The sequence below is a fragment of the Rhagoletis zephyria genome, unplaced genomic scaffold (assembly GCF_001687245.7).
Source record: "Rhagoletis zephyria isolate East Lansing unplaced genomic scaffold, Rhagoletis_zephyria_1.1 Rzeph_scaffold_00156, whole genome shotgun sequence".
NCBI lineage: Eukaryota > Metazoa > Arthropoda > Insecta > Diptera > Tephritidae > Rhagoletis > Rhagoletis zephyria.
The window spans coordinates 310,293-325,988 of record NW_016157240.1 but is presented as its reverse complement, the minus strand read 5'-3'; the positions used below and the strand labels follow the sequence as shown (position 1 = coordinate 325,988).

The following is a 15,696-nucleotide window of genomic DNA, read 5'->3' as shown; positions in this document are numbered from 1 at the left end:
GTAAGAGTCGAGTAGCGAAAGCGCTGGCTGTTTGTTGTGATTGCAGCTTTTCGACGTTAAGCTTTCCTTGCATATTTGGGCGCACACTTTTTGCGGCGGGTGCGTATCTTGGCTGCAACAATATAGTGGTCCGAGTCGATTTTTGGGCCTCGGAGTGTGCGTACGTCTTAAACACTGGAAGCGTGCCTTCCGTCTATCACAACTTGATCGATTTGGTTTCTCGTTTTTCGATCCGGAGACAGCCACGTAGCTTGATGGATCTTTTTATGCTTGAACCTAGTACTGCATACTACCATGTCTCGGGCACTGGCGAAGTCGATCAGCCTCAATCCGTTGTCGGACGTTTCGTCGTGGAGGCTGAATTTTCCGACGGTGGTTCCAAAGATCCCTTTCTTGCCCACCCTGGAATTGAAGTCACCAAGCACGATTTTGATATAATGACGGGGGCAGCGCTCATACGTGCGCTCCAAGCGCTCATAGAAGAGATCCTTGGATACCTCATCCTTCTCTTCCATCGGGGCATGGGCGCCGATAAGCGAGATGTTGAAGAAGTCGCTTTGATGCGGATTGTGGCTAGACGTTTGTCCACCGGGGTGAACGACAGTACACGGCGACGGAGTCTCTCTCCCACCACAGATCCAACTCCGAATTTGCGTTCCTTCACATGGCAGCTATATNAGACACCCACTTGCAGCCGCACCTACTGGTGAACAGACGCTGCAGACTTCAGTGAGCCCTTAAACCGAATAAGTCGGAGTGGCCCCACCGAAGCTCCCTCTCTTTCTGCCGGGACCCAAGGCTCCACTCGGATTGGTTACCGCATCTCGCACATGGGTTGCTCACGTTGCGCAGAGTGCGCAAACGAGGACGCAAGAGTCGGGATTGAGTATAGCCATGCAACTGTAACTGCATACCCAGCGCAACGACTATAAACCATTTCACTCCGTACATAATTAGGTTTGCGTAATTAGGTTTGTCACACCCGTCACAGTGACTAAAATTCATATGACTCATTTGGATTAAATTGTTTTTGAAATTTTTTTTTCTAGACATTATGTATACCTCGGAAACCTATTAGAAAATGCTCGTTTTAAACAATTTTATATTACAGTTTAAGAATTAAGCTTTAAAAGGTGAGTTGAAATGTCACAGTCGTCACCATGGAATGAGCCATATGTATGCTGCTTTTTCGTATGTAATCGTGTGTACCATATATTAAAATCTATCAGAAAAGTAGCTTTAACATATCGGGCACCGTCTTCAATAGACACACAACTCAAAACAAATTTCGGTCGATTTTTTTTTGCATAAATAAATTCGTAGGATTTTTCTCAAATTAATGAAAATATTATATTTTCTAACTCGAAAACTCCAATCGTACCTGCTTCTGAATCAATTGCGTTGATTCTTTACGATCCACAAGCAGTTACATATCGCCACCTAAAGGTGAACAAATTTAGGTTTTGATGCAGATGGCAGGTTATACGAAACTTCATCGATTTTTCGTCTTTACTGAACAATTGCAAAAAATGGACTTGACACCTTTTCACCCTTAGGTGACGATGTATTTCCGGATCTTATTTTTGAGTTGTGCCTCTTTTGATGTCTTTCATATCCGAATCTTTAAATCGTGGAAGTTCAAAAAATAAAGAATATCATGGTATAGTATACATATACATATATTTTTCGCCTCAAGATGAAAATTGGCCAGACAAATCATACATACATTTGTATGTACATATGCGTGTATAAGTATAATTTACGCCATATACCGCTTATGTGGATTTTCATAATTATTTGCCAATAAATAAATACCAACACAATTTTACGAATATGAAAGCTGAAATAATTCGGAAAAAATTTTAAAAATATAATAAAACGCTTGGTCGAATTACCTTTTTTATATCATCTAAAGTGAAAATCTCAGGGGATAGTCCACCGTGAATGCAGAGGAACTGTTGGTTTAGCAGCGCCGCCAATGGCAAACAGTCAAATGCTTCCATACAGGCATCATAAACATCTTCAGAATATTTTATTTTGCCTTCAAACAATAACAAAAAAGATTAGTGAATAACAACAAAATACATTAAGGGCATAAATAATGCTCATACATTCCTGTTTAAAAGTGAAATATTCTGTTAGATGGCGGCATTCATGATTGCCGCGCAACAAAGACAGTGTCGTCGGGTAGCAAATCTTTAACGCCCACAAGTAAAGCACACACTGAAGATATGGAGGTCAAATTGAGAGACGGCGTATTCAGATGATCGTTAAAATGTTTAAAAACAGTATTTTTTAACATAAACAACCTCAGTGTACTTGCATGGTATAAAACTGTATGTGTTTGTATGCACATGTGCACTTGCGTACATACATACCTCAATGCTGAAATATCCTCTGTCCACATAGTCACCCAAAAAAAGATACCGCGTGGAAGCTGGTGGCCCGCCAACTTCGAATAATTTGACTAGATCAAAAAACTGACCGTGAATGTCGCCGCACACTGTCACCGGTGCCTCCACATCAATCATATTTTTTTCCGCTCGCAATAAGGTAGCTCCTTCATTTATGATGCGCAGCGCTGGACCCTCCTCCATGCGCCCTTCGAGCAAGAAGTGTGCCCGCATTGTTTCATAGTTCGGCTTCCCCGTCTTTGCATCGAACACTTCGTCCATTGTAAGTTTGTGGGCAGGTGGAAGTGGCACATCTTTGGTAAAACAAAAAAATAATAATTATGTAAATATACATATCTGTGTACGTTTACATACATATATCGTTACCTGAAATGCAAAAAGACGTAACAAATGATTATCGATAAAATGCGAAAAGTCATATCTAATAAAAAATTCAAAATTCACTTTTTGATTTATATGATCGATTTCATCGAATTACAACTCCCCGCACCATTTTATGAAAAAAATTAAAATATTAGGCTCGACTTTTTCCATTTCATTTACGATGTTGTTACGGCTTTTTGCTTTTCAGATGACGATATGTACATATCGACCCCTTTGCGCAAAATTATCGTATGTTACATTTTTTACGAAATTCACTTTTTGATGCAACTTTGTTTTACAACCCATAACGTATCACCCAAAAATTTACTGTAAATTTTATCGTACATATATGACTATGATTTTTTTTTCTTGTAGGCGAAATTATCATATGGGCTAAGAAATTATAATGTAGAGACCTTTCTACAAAAAAAATCTTGCGTTTAGTTATATTTCTCAATTATCTCAGCAAATCTAAACTTTGGTATTGCTGGTGCTAGCCAAAGCAGAGAAAAATACAAAAAATACTTTCTTGTAAAATTTGGTTTTTGTAACATACGATAATTTTGCACAAAGGGGTCGATATACTGTGTATAATATACATACTATATATTTATGTATAATATGCACTTTAGTTAAGCAAAATAATAGCCCTGGATCACAAATTTTTTTATTTTTATTTTTTGTTCACCGTATGACACTATCCATTTCCTACGCAGAATCGCTCGTTGAGTCCGAAAATCAATATATTTCTTTTATTAATAAGTTTTCGAGATACATACTTGCAATTTGCCATTGTTCAGCTGAAAAAAGTGATTCGAGTTAATCACGTATATCTTACGAACAAATCTAACAATTTTAATATGAAGTACGGCAAATGAAAGCTAACAAAATTCTTCATAACCCTTATACACATCACTTTCATTAGACTGATAGTTTCATTAAAAAATTAAGCTTTCAAGGAAGAAAATCGATGAACAAATAAGAAAGGAATCAGTGGTGAAATAAAAATGCGCAAGGATTTTTTGTATGAAATATGAGCAGCATAGAATGTTACATAGACGCCATGTATACCTGGGTAAATATTATTTATAGGTTCGCCAAAAACCCCAGAAAATACAATCGGGGGACCAATAAATAATCTTTAGTATTAAAAAATGGTTAAATAAACCATTGGATATTATTACTGGAAGTCTCCTGCAGAGAACGAGAGGTTTCCGATAGAAAAATATTGATTTTCAAGAACTCTATACCATTTCTACGAAAGAGTGTTTTTCGACAAATAAAATACATAAACACCTTTCGATTGTGATATAAAAATCCACCTAAGATTTAACTACCATCGGTGATATTAATGCTGACCTTGTATAACGCCTAACAGAAGATTACTATCCAATTGCAAAGTCAGAATTAACATCAGTGACGACAGGTAAGTACCAGATGGGTTCTAACATCACATTGCACTTTTTGTGAAACATACAGTTAAAGGGTATTGAATATAAGCCCTCGATATACTATGTATACTACATTCACATGTACATATGTATATTTATGCATAATCAACAATTTTATTGAGCTTGAGGCCGATTTTAATGAAAAAATATTGTGGATGCAATGTGCCCTTGATTGTATTTAGTTGGCTCACATGAAAAAATTGGAAAAAGCAACCACAGTTTATAATAGTTACGTTCCAGGTGCTCGCGATATTCACGATATTCACGATTTGCAGGAAAGCGTGCCAGGTGCCAAAAACCCTGTTACAGGCTAACCTAATATTCGCGGCTTGCGTTTTGGTACGCATGCCGTCGAATTTGTTTTTTTGCGTCACCCGAAATTGACTTGCATGCGTTTGCATTTGATTTCATTGAGCGAAACGTCAAATCAAAATGTCACGCAGAACAAAAATTGGAAATTGAGTTAGCTTCATACGCACGCCGTTCAATTTCGGTTGATCTCATACAAGTTGCATGTGCATGAGAAATTTTTGACAATAAATTGGCGGCGTGCGTGAATATTAGGTTAGCCTGTAAGTTAAACCACTTTTGTAAGAGTAACTTGCTCTCTCTCTCAGTCAGAAGTTGTAGGTTTTAGTCTGAAGTTTTTCTTCCTGCAAGTTCATGAAAGTGTCAAACTATAGGCCGGGTTGCATTTGTAAACAAAAACAGAACCAAGGGCCAAGGGACACAATCAAATAAATATACCAAGCATTGCATATGTGTGATTGCNATTTGGTTAACACTTACGGGGGGATAAATTTATGATTTATATATTGAGATTGGGAAACGCTAAACACGTTTAAATTGCTCACTGAAACACAAACACGCTCAACTGTGGTACGCTAGCTAGACACAACTGCACGGCGCGAGAGTTAGTCGGTGACTGGTGGTTTTTATTATTNCTTTTTGTCAAGCATAACGCGAGACGGTTGGTAAAGATATTTGATCGTCTCCATGGCATTTTACATTAAAAAAAATGGAAGTAGTTACAGGAAAAGTGGTTTTTCGCGTTCCAGGTGACTTTTATTGTTTCGCTCTCGCTCCTCTATTTCAAGAGAATAATTTTGTTATTTGACAGTTTTACAGGTTTTCACACGAAGTTATCTGGAACGCAACCTGTGTTGCCGCGGCCAAAAAATAAAGCTTACCAAAATTGTTAAAAAAATTTACCAAATCTCTTAAAAATTAAGCAACTTATTTTATTAATTTGTGTGTGTCCAAGCACAGGCACATGTGTGTACTTTATATTTATTTATATAAAGCATACGCAAATGTGAGTGCTTTGCGTAGAGAAACTCATACACTTCGGATTCTAACTAAAATCGTAAAATAGTTTTTTAATATGTTTTCTGTCATATAAAAAACGAATAACATATCACTTTTTATTGAACTGTTTCATAAAAAATACCGTTTTATAGATATTTTCCTTTATATTATTTATGTTATAAAATGAGCTACACTTCTAAAAAAATATTTACAAAATATTAATAAACATGAGTGTGAAACTGTATTTCATTTAATTTTGTGGCAAGTGATACCGTGGTGCAGAAATAAATAGGAGCACGAGATTTTAACAAGTTTAGGCTATTTTCTTTTGTCTCTTCNTATCGTTTGCGGCGCTGGTCAGTGAAATTGAAAGAGTAAAAATAGAATATCGAAACTGACGATGTAAGGAAATGTTTACGGCCTTATTTATAAAAATTAACGTAGATTTAGACAGTTGTTTAATGTGACATTTTCATACAACTTTTGTATTCAAGCAGCTTTTTAAACCTATGTATGTACTTATATTTTTATGAAAGTATTATTTCTCGTTTCTAAANTGTATTTCATTTAATTTTGTGGCAAGTGATACCGTGGTGCAGAAATAAATAGGAGCACGAGATTTTAACAAGTTTAGGCTATTTTCTTTTGTCTCTTCAATGCTGATAATTTTATAATTATATAAAATTATATATATATATATATATATTACCTAACAAAAACAATGCAAGTTCAAATTTCAAACTTTGTGTAAAAGTTATTAAAACTCATCGAAATTTCATCAAAACTTCAAACCTTTTAATCAAAATGTTCCTAAAAAAATATGGTATGCAGTTGGTAACAGCGTGGTTTTTATTTATTTATNTATATGAATTTTTGGTTTTTCTTGAGAGCCTTTACAAATAAAAAAATTTCTAAATATGTACATATGTACATACATACATACGCAGCCATATAACTTCCCAGCCAGCAGAGAAACGTACTTTTTGTCGGCAGTGCAGTTTTCGTACATTTTTCGTATCCGGAAGCGTTCAGAAAATGGTTTCCATATATTTTTTTCATTTTTCGTATCCGAAAATTATTTCAAAACAATAATTTTAAAATATTTGTTCAAACTGAGCATTTGAAAACATGTATACGTATTCGCCAGTAGCTGAGTGTGCAGAGAAGTGAGCTATTATTTGTTAGCTTTCAGGAGGTTCCAGGTTAGAATTCCGTCAGAAGCGACACATTAAAATTATTTATTAATCGAAATAATTGCTGAATCTTAAATTTGTTTTTTGTTTGGTTTCCTATAACTATGAAAAAGTTTCTGTGAAGTTCATAATAAAATCGTTTTCAACGAAAAATTGAATCAGACAAATTTCAGGAAAACAGACGAAAAAGTATCCGTTTTACAACCATTTTCGATAGTTTTCTGCACATACGTTTCGGATGAACACTTTAGTGGGAGAATTGATCTGAAAAACGTCCGAAAACGGAATCGAAAAACGGATGAAACATCAGGTTTTTATACGAAATTGTTTCCATTTTCGGATCTGAAAAACGTCCGAAAACGGAATCGGAAAACGGATGAAACATCAGGTTTTTATACGAAATTGTTTCCGTTTTCGGATAAGTTTCGGGATATTTTCTGGCTGGGCTGATTTCAAGAGAAACGAATTTTCATTGCGCACGTTCAGAAAGCGCAACAGCTCAGCAACTGGTGCGATTGCACCTTCTGAACGCGTTGTTGCGTACTTCTGATCAACTGAATAGTTGCGTGTTAGACGATCGTAATATTGGCCCGAGTTGCATTCGATTACTCGCAGTAGTTGCGGAAGGCAAAGTAAATACTCTACGCGTCTTGATCGGTAGTTTACGTACGCTTGCAGAAACTGGTTTATGCTTACTCACACTTGACACGAACGATGAGAGTAAAGGAGGGAAATTATTTGCGCGGCGATCGGATGTCTGGTTAGGCAGTTTACATGGAATTGCGCAGGAGTTTAATTATTAATTCTATACATTAATTTGCTTTATTGTATAGTTTTAGGCAGGCTCATCCTAAACTATGTATGTATTTGTCAATTTTATTGTGGCTTATTAATATTTTATTTTAATATTAACAATTTATTGTAATGTTGTTAAATAGCGACAAATCAGCTGCACTTTTAATAATAATCCCAACGGTTTTTACCCTCCATTGCCGCCCATCCGCACGAGGGGCGCAGTCAGCGTGACGTACGGAACCAGTATTTTAAATTTTTGCGCCGAGTCACGATAGGCAGGAGTTTGTTAAGTGTCGAGATCTAAAACTGTTCAGCTACAGAACAAAATTCACCAGCCGATTTTATGTCTTTATTTTAATGATTCATTTATTGAGAGAGGACAGTATCGATTTCTTAATGCTGAAAAGCGGATCTGATATATCAAACGTGCCTGAATGAGAGTTAAAATCCTGGCATAAGCAACGGAGTGGGTCGTGCAATTCAAAATTAGTTTTACAAGCTTTCAGAAATAGGGGACAAAAGTGCCTTGATACCCGGAAGGGAACATTAAGGCTTACTTCGCCAAGAAGAAGCGGACTTGAAACTGAGCCTGTTAGTAATTTAAATATAAAGATTGTACCAAGCATTTGCCTGCGGCTGGAAAGTGTAGGAAAATTTATAAGTATACGGTGGAAGGTTATATTGAGAATCCCAACGGAAATTTCTTCTTGATAGTACATAGTAGGTTGAATAAGGAAATGAATTAGCAACAAGAGTTTACGGGGTGTCCATAGCTCAGTGGTTAGCGCTTCTGACTTTGCACATCGATGATGCGGGTTCGATCCCTGCTGAAGTCTATGTAGAAAAAGAAATCTGATGATGTGATCTCCGAAATAGCAGCTAATTATAACGTCTATTGCTTAGACTTTGCTGCTTTTCCATTTTTCCTAATAATCGTGGTACAAAGATCAATAAAAATATAAAAAATGTATAAATTCAAAAATTTCAAAAATATCCAAGGCACATTAAACAGGTAGTATCAGTAGAGCAAAAACAACATTTGCGTGTATTTTGTTGTTGCTTCTGGTATCGAAAGTGTCAAAAACTGTTCTGAATTTTTTCTTCTAAATCAAAGCGTGCCATGTGAAATACAAAAAATTATAAAAAATAAAAAATTGAAATTGGAAAAAATAAAAATTGTTGCAACTTTCTTTCCTAGTAAATTTGTTTGCTTCTCGAAGCATTGATCCATCCTTTGCAAGGCCCAGTAATCAGCGGTCGTGCTGCTGAGTTGGGCGAACGTTCCAAAAGCTGCTATTCAATCGCTTGTTTTGTATGGAAAAAGGTTTCACATGCAAATGGATTTTAACAATTCAGAATTTTTGTGAGAAAAAATTAAAAATATTTGACATTTTCGAGACCAAATAATTTGAAAATAAATCAAATCAGCTGCTCTACTGATACTACCTGTTCAATGTACCTTGAAAAATATCAATCAAAATTTAAAACTTTTGATCAGATTTCTTTGCTGACTTTGTTACGTCACGTAATTTCAAATTTAAAACTTTGTTCAGAGGTTATTTTTATTTTTAGACGCTCAAGATTATTTAGCTACCAGTCTCTGCGCTGTTTTACCCTCATGAGCCTGATTCTAGGAGGAATCAGGAAAAAGTTACAAAAAGCAACAATAGCAGACTCAATAGTATGTTTTCTCTTCATTTGATAACATTAAACGACTACTGGAGAAAACTCAACAGTATTCTTAATAAGTACTACTCATCTAGGTTGACAATTCTACCCTTTATTATTGTACTAGGTATCTATGAATCGGATCTGTCCTCATTTTATGTATATTTTGGTGGTAATCTACTTAAGTTTAACTCATTTATAGAAAGCCTGGACATATGCTTCCAAATTTTTCAACTGTTTTCACTAAAATATCTTTTAGCGTGCCAAGGACAAAGGCTTATATTACACAACATTTTATTGGCATACGCACCCCTTTAGATGTAAAATCTTCGAAATCAACAACTTTATTGTCATTTCTAAATAAAACAAAAAAATGTTGTTTGCTTTAAATGTCGCAAGACAATTGTTACACCCAAAGCTCTTGCAAATCATTTGAAAGTTGATCATTTGATGACGAGTAAGCTATTAATCCTAAGAGCCCAAATTACTTGAAAGTTACATAAAACCCAAACATGCGTCTTAGAGGCGTAGGTGACTTAAGAGACTACCTGTGAGCTAAAATATACTTAGTTCTGTCCATTTCTTAAGAATATTGAGTTTGTTATATCAACTAGTAATAAAACGTAGTTTTATTAATAAAAACTACAGCCATATTTATTTAAAACAACAAAGTATAAAGGCACCTTTGTGTTCAAATTAAAAAAAAAGTACGATAATATGCAAAACAGTAGCATTTACATATGCAAATACATATCGTGTAAGAGCCCTGTTGTTGAAGAAAACAAAAGTATATTTGGAAAGTGGTGTTGAAATTCGCTCTGAAAAATACATTAAACAAATTAAATTTGTTTTGGGTTCAAATGGTGGTGATAATTTGGCAGTTAATTCTGTTTGAGGGTATGTACAATGTTTTACTTCAAAGAGATTTTGCCGGGCATGTAGTCAAACAAAACCCGAAATGAAATATGATAGCTTGGAAAACTTTCAAAATTTAAGAAACGAAATGTCTTATCAAAATGATTTATTTGCTAATAACTGTAAATATACCGGTATAATAAAATTATAGTTTAAAAACTAAAACCTCCCTATTATAATTGCCATTCGTACTGTCATCAGGTATGTAACTTGAGAATATAAATCGCTGCAACTTTTTGACGCATCACATTACATAGTTACATCCCGAGCTAATAAAAGGAAGGTAAAAATAATGTATTTTTCTAAATTTTCCAAGCTTTTGTGTAACGGACAATTTCTTTGTTAATTTTATGCATGATGTGTATTTGTATTTATGACGTTTGTAATGTATTGCTACACTGAGGGAAAAAAGTATTAATATCATATAGAAACGTAATTGATCTTACTCTAAACGTCAACGAAAGTACCGTATATTGGTAAATATTCAATTCAATACCGCGCATATTAAAATGACCGCGTTCGTTCTAAAAACGCATCCGTGAAGTGAATAATCAAGACATAAACTTAAAAAAAAAATATTTAACTTGCATGTTGCCTGCAGTGGAATTCGAACCCTGACCATCTCTGAATATCAACAAATTGTGGCATGCATCTTTGCGCACTCGCTACACCCAGACATATAAGTTTGCTTTCAAATGTTGAATATCCATCAACACCACACGACGCGATTTGTATCCCTGCAGGAAATAAATCTAACTATAAGCTGACTTTAAGTTGATTAGGAAGGAGCTAAAAGTCAATTATCTGTATATTTTTTTTGATGAAAGCTAACTATATTTTTATGGCGATGGCCGCGAAATAGTCAAGGGTTGTTACCTCTGCATTAGATTTAGTCAAGGGTGGTTACCTCTGCATTTGATGTAACTAACTTGTAATTAACTACTTTTGGACATAAAATATCAATATAAAAAAAAAAATTTTTTTTTATTTTTTATTTTTTCATATTCTGCTATGGGACCAATTCCACTCCGTCAGACTTCAAAATGATAATATGGAACTTCGATCTTCCTCTTATTTGTCCTCAATTCGAAAACGTATTGGCGAAGTGCAGGATATTTAAAAAGAAACGCGTTTAAAGAAAACAATCTCCTTCATTACCCCTGCATTACATGTCCACTTGTTTCAAGTTAGCATTTTGTAGCCAACTACAAGTTATATATTTTATTGAAATCCCGCAAAAATGGTAACTACAAGTGGGTTATTTTTTATCAATTGATAATTTTTTATACCCGAGCGCACTTGTGCACAAGGGTATTATAACTTTGTTCACATAACGGTTGTTTGTAACAGGCAAAACGAATCGAGATAGATATAGACNTAAAATCGGACAATAACCACGCCCACATCCCATATAACGGTAATTTCGAGAAATACAAAATCTTCGATAAATCAGTAAATATTGAAGCTAATTTATTCAAAATTGATGATTGCAACAATTCTTTACCAAGAAATACGTTTATGACAAAATTTTGGAAAATGGGCGTAGCACCGCCCACTTGTGATCACATATATGTATATCGGTAACCGTTCCACCAATTTGTACCAAACTCGGTGTGGTTATTGTGCTTGCCACTTAAAAGCAAAACGTTGAAAATTATTGAAATCGGACTAAAATTACGGCCGCTTTTTATATAACGGTAAATTTCAGAAATGCTTGAAACTGCAATATTTCGCACCCCGGCTTATCATGTAGCGGTAGCTTTCGGAAAGGTGGAAAACATATATTTAATAACTACTTGCGCCGGGTATTTAATGTTCGGCTCCGCCCGAACTTAGACTTTCTTACTTGTTTTCTGCAGGGATGGATAAACATGTACTATGTATGAATGTGTGTGCTGTCACCAGTGTTGCCGTTTTAGCCATTTGGTGGCTAGATTTAGCTACCACATACTTTTTTTGGACACATAAATTTTAAATTTCCCCTAGCCCTTTTTTTAGCCCTTCATACTTGGCTTGAAAAAGTTGTATAGTACGCTTAATTTGATCTATTTTTTTCATTTACGTAAGTGATGAATTTTTAAACTAAGAAAGACTGACATACATATATACATATCGTTGACTTAGTTCTCAAACGTGCTAAGTCCACTTTTTATGTAAATTGAGATTTTGATGGAGTAAGATAGCATAACTGAAAATACATCATTACCAAAAAATAAAATTACCGTAATGTCGTTTTTACTTGTTGTTATGCATTGGTACGCAAATGTGCTAAGTCCAAAAAAATCAAAAAATAATATATACACGTCTGTCCGTGTACACGATAACTCGAGGTATCTCAACGAAATTTGGTATGTAGGTTGCCCTTTATCCAAGGTAAGTTGGTATTAAAAGTGGGCGAATCGGAATGTAACCACGCCTATTTCCGATATAAAGGTATTTTGTAAAGTTGCAAAAACTACGATATTTCAGTAAATATTGGATGCAAATTGTTCAAAATTAGTACGTGAAGTAGAATTTTTGTAAAAAATATTATTGTGCAATTTTTGGAAAATGGGCGTGACCCCGCCCACCTATTATGAAATGCTGCATCTCAGTAGCCCATTCACCAAACTCGGTACGAGCCTTATTTAGGGTCTAGCTAAGAAATCTGTTGAAAATCTAATTCACTTAAAATCGATGATCGCGATAACCACTCAGCAGAAAATTAGATTATGATACATTTTTGGATAATGGGCATGGCGCCGCCCACTTATGACCACAAATGTGTAACTCGGTAACCGATTTATCAATTTCTACCAAACTCGGTGCACTTAATAAACTTGGTACGGAAAAGCAATTCGTTGAAAATTATTCAAATCGGACCAAAATTACATTCGCTTCCCGTATATCTAACGGTCAATTTTAGAAACACGGAAACTCTGATATTTCAATAACTGAAGACGCTAATTTACTCCAAGTTAATACTTACAACAATCTCTTAACAATAAATAAGACTGCGTGACACCGCCCACTTTATGACTACAAGGCGTATTTCGGTAGCCACTTTAGCGATTTCTACTAAACGTGGTTCAATTATTTCATTGAGTTTAACTCAGGATATTATCGAAAACGTTTGAAATCGGGAAAAAACGCCCCTGATTACTGTTGATATAATCAATATTCTTCAATACGATATGTCGATCTGGCAACACACATATTATTATTATTACATTGATCTTTTGACATTTCTTTCTTGCTTTGTACATTTATTCTTCCTTTTGTTTCCTTCTTCGCAATCTACTTTTTCATTAAAAAATATTCTTTTGCACAAAACGTGTTGTTTTTTTTCTTTTTCCCATCGGAAATATCGGTATGAGCAGGCGCAATCCCAACACTTACGACAGTATTTGATACCTGCGCCGGGTATATAAAGTTCGGTTTCGCCCAAACTTATACCTCTTTACTTGCTTTTAATTATTTTCTTTTATAAATGCTACATAAATTTACGACTTAAAATGGTTATTTTTGTTAATAGCAATGAAATAAAACTGTATTAGGTTATAATTCATTTTAAAACAATAAAATGTATTTAAAATAAACGATTAAATCTTTTAACAATAAAAAATAATGGAAAAAAGGTTGATAGAAAATGTGCTAAGTCCACATTAAAAAACTAAAATCTTAAAGAGAAAATGTGGTAAGTCCTAAAAGAGCCTATAAGTCTGCAACAGCTTTATTTTGAAATTGGCCGATTATTGGTACTAAAACAAGACGAGCTAAGGAATAAAACTGCATTTACAGATTATAAAAATATTGACAACAAAAAAAGTTAGACGGTTTTTTGTCCCCCCTGAAAATTAAAAGAAAATGGACTTAGCACGTTTGCGAACTAAGCCAGCGATATATGTATTGTATGTTCCTAACGATTTTATACATACATACATTTGTAGGGCTGTTAACTTATCTATTAACCATTTAACTATAGTTTAAAATAGATAAGTTTACGGCCCTTAATATGCTTAATTTGTTAAATGGCCCATCAAGTCAATTGACCGTACATGTTCTTGTGGTGTGATTGTACAAGCTGCTGGCGCGACTTCAATAACTATTTGAAAGCTTTATGATGATTTCTAAGTAAAGTATTGTGGCGGAAATTTCTTGCACTATATGGGCCAAACCCGTGTTTGTGGAAGAATAAGTTCACGATATTGTTGTTTTGAATTAAAAAAAAAAATGTTTAACAAAATGGTAGAAAAATTATGAAATTTCGGCTCTAATTATTTTGATCTTTCCTCGACCTCATTTGTAAAGGAATAAGTGTTGTACCAGCAGGCTGGTAAGTTATATAATTCGAGCCTGACGGTACAATCACTTGATGGAGCCAGCAAGTTGGTGTCGTATATCTCCCCTTTTATACAAAAAGGTTTTTGGTTGGATAAAATATGCGCTTTTTTCTAGAGTTCAGTGATTTTCTATACCATTACTTATTGAAAATGTTTGCGCGTATTCTTATGTATGTATATGGAAGTAAAAAAAAATTTAGCTACCATTTTCAGCCACAACGACTTTTTTTAGCTCTTTTTTAGCCTTTTTTTAACGGAATTTGGCTACCGCTAAAAATTATTCGCGGCAACACTGGTTGTTACCGCTCTCAGAGCGGCGCTCTGCATGCTTGGGCTGCGTATGTACACTCATATATATACTCAGATGTGAACAGCTAAATACGTGCGTAATAAATTTTGTATGAAAATATTGGGGCATATTCTTGTTTTCATACGAATCGAAAATCACGAAATTTTCCTATCATTCTCTATACAAAAATTTCAAATTTTCGATTCGTACGAAAACAAGAATAGGCCTCATTAAATTCGAACATTTTTAAACGATAATCAAATATAAAGTATTCATTTTTAGTATGCATTATTTCCCTCAGTATGTAAACTGATGGCAAACATTGAAGGACCAAAACAGAGCAAAAGAAAACCTAATGGACATAGCTTCGACAATCCTTCTCTATAGCAGTAAAATCTGGACGCACGGCAGTAGAAGAAAGGATGAGAATACTATCTTCAGTGCAGCGTACAGCTGCTCTTGGAGTGGCGTCAGCTTACCGCACTGTATGTGAAGCAGCGATTCTAGTCACAAGTGGAATCCTACCCATAGATCTAGCGGCTAAAAAACGAATAATAAAGTGGAGATTGAAACAAGACAAGGCCTCGCCAGTGTGCAAAAACTAGAAGAGCAAATACAGGCCCTTTGGCAAGAACGTTGGCATGCAGAAAAAAGAGGAATGTGGACAGCAAAACTAATACCAAGAGTTCAAGAATGGAAAATACGATGATGTAAATTATTACATATCCCAACTACTAGCCGGCCACAGATTATAATACTAATAGATTGGCGCTTACACATATGTTAGTGTTTGGACGAGCTTCTACTCCGATTTGTGGCGAACGGGGCCATTGTACCACTACCAACCACTACACCACAGCGGCCTTTTTTTTTATATATTATAAACATTTGTACATTAGACCGTTCGTTATTTTAACTATTTTTTTAATTATACAGTTTGCCGGGCTCAAAAATATGTCTTTTGGTCTAAAAATAAGC

The 15,696-nt window shown here is 35.0% G+C and overlaps 1 protein-coding gene across 1 annotated transcript in view; it reads right to left on the bottom strand.

Moving 5' to 3' along the window:
* The window catches only part of CanA1 (Calcineurin A1), an 80,871-nt gene that overhangs the window by 25,464 nt on the left and 39,711 nt on the right, over nt 1–15,696 (bottom strand). Inside the window, exons 3-5 of the mRNA XM_017605801.1 lie at nt 2,379–2,707; nt 2,112–2,223; nt 1,896–2,041 (exon numbers count right to left, since the gene is read on the bottom strand). Coding sequence (XP_017461290.1) covers nt 1,896–2,041; nt 2,112–2,223; nt 2,379–2,707 — 587 coding nt within the window. The remainder of the gene's footprint in view (nt 1–1,895; nt 2,042–2,111; nt 2,224–2,378; nt 2,708–15,696) is intronic.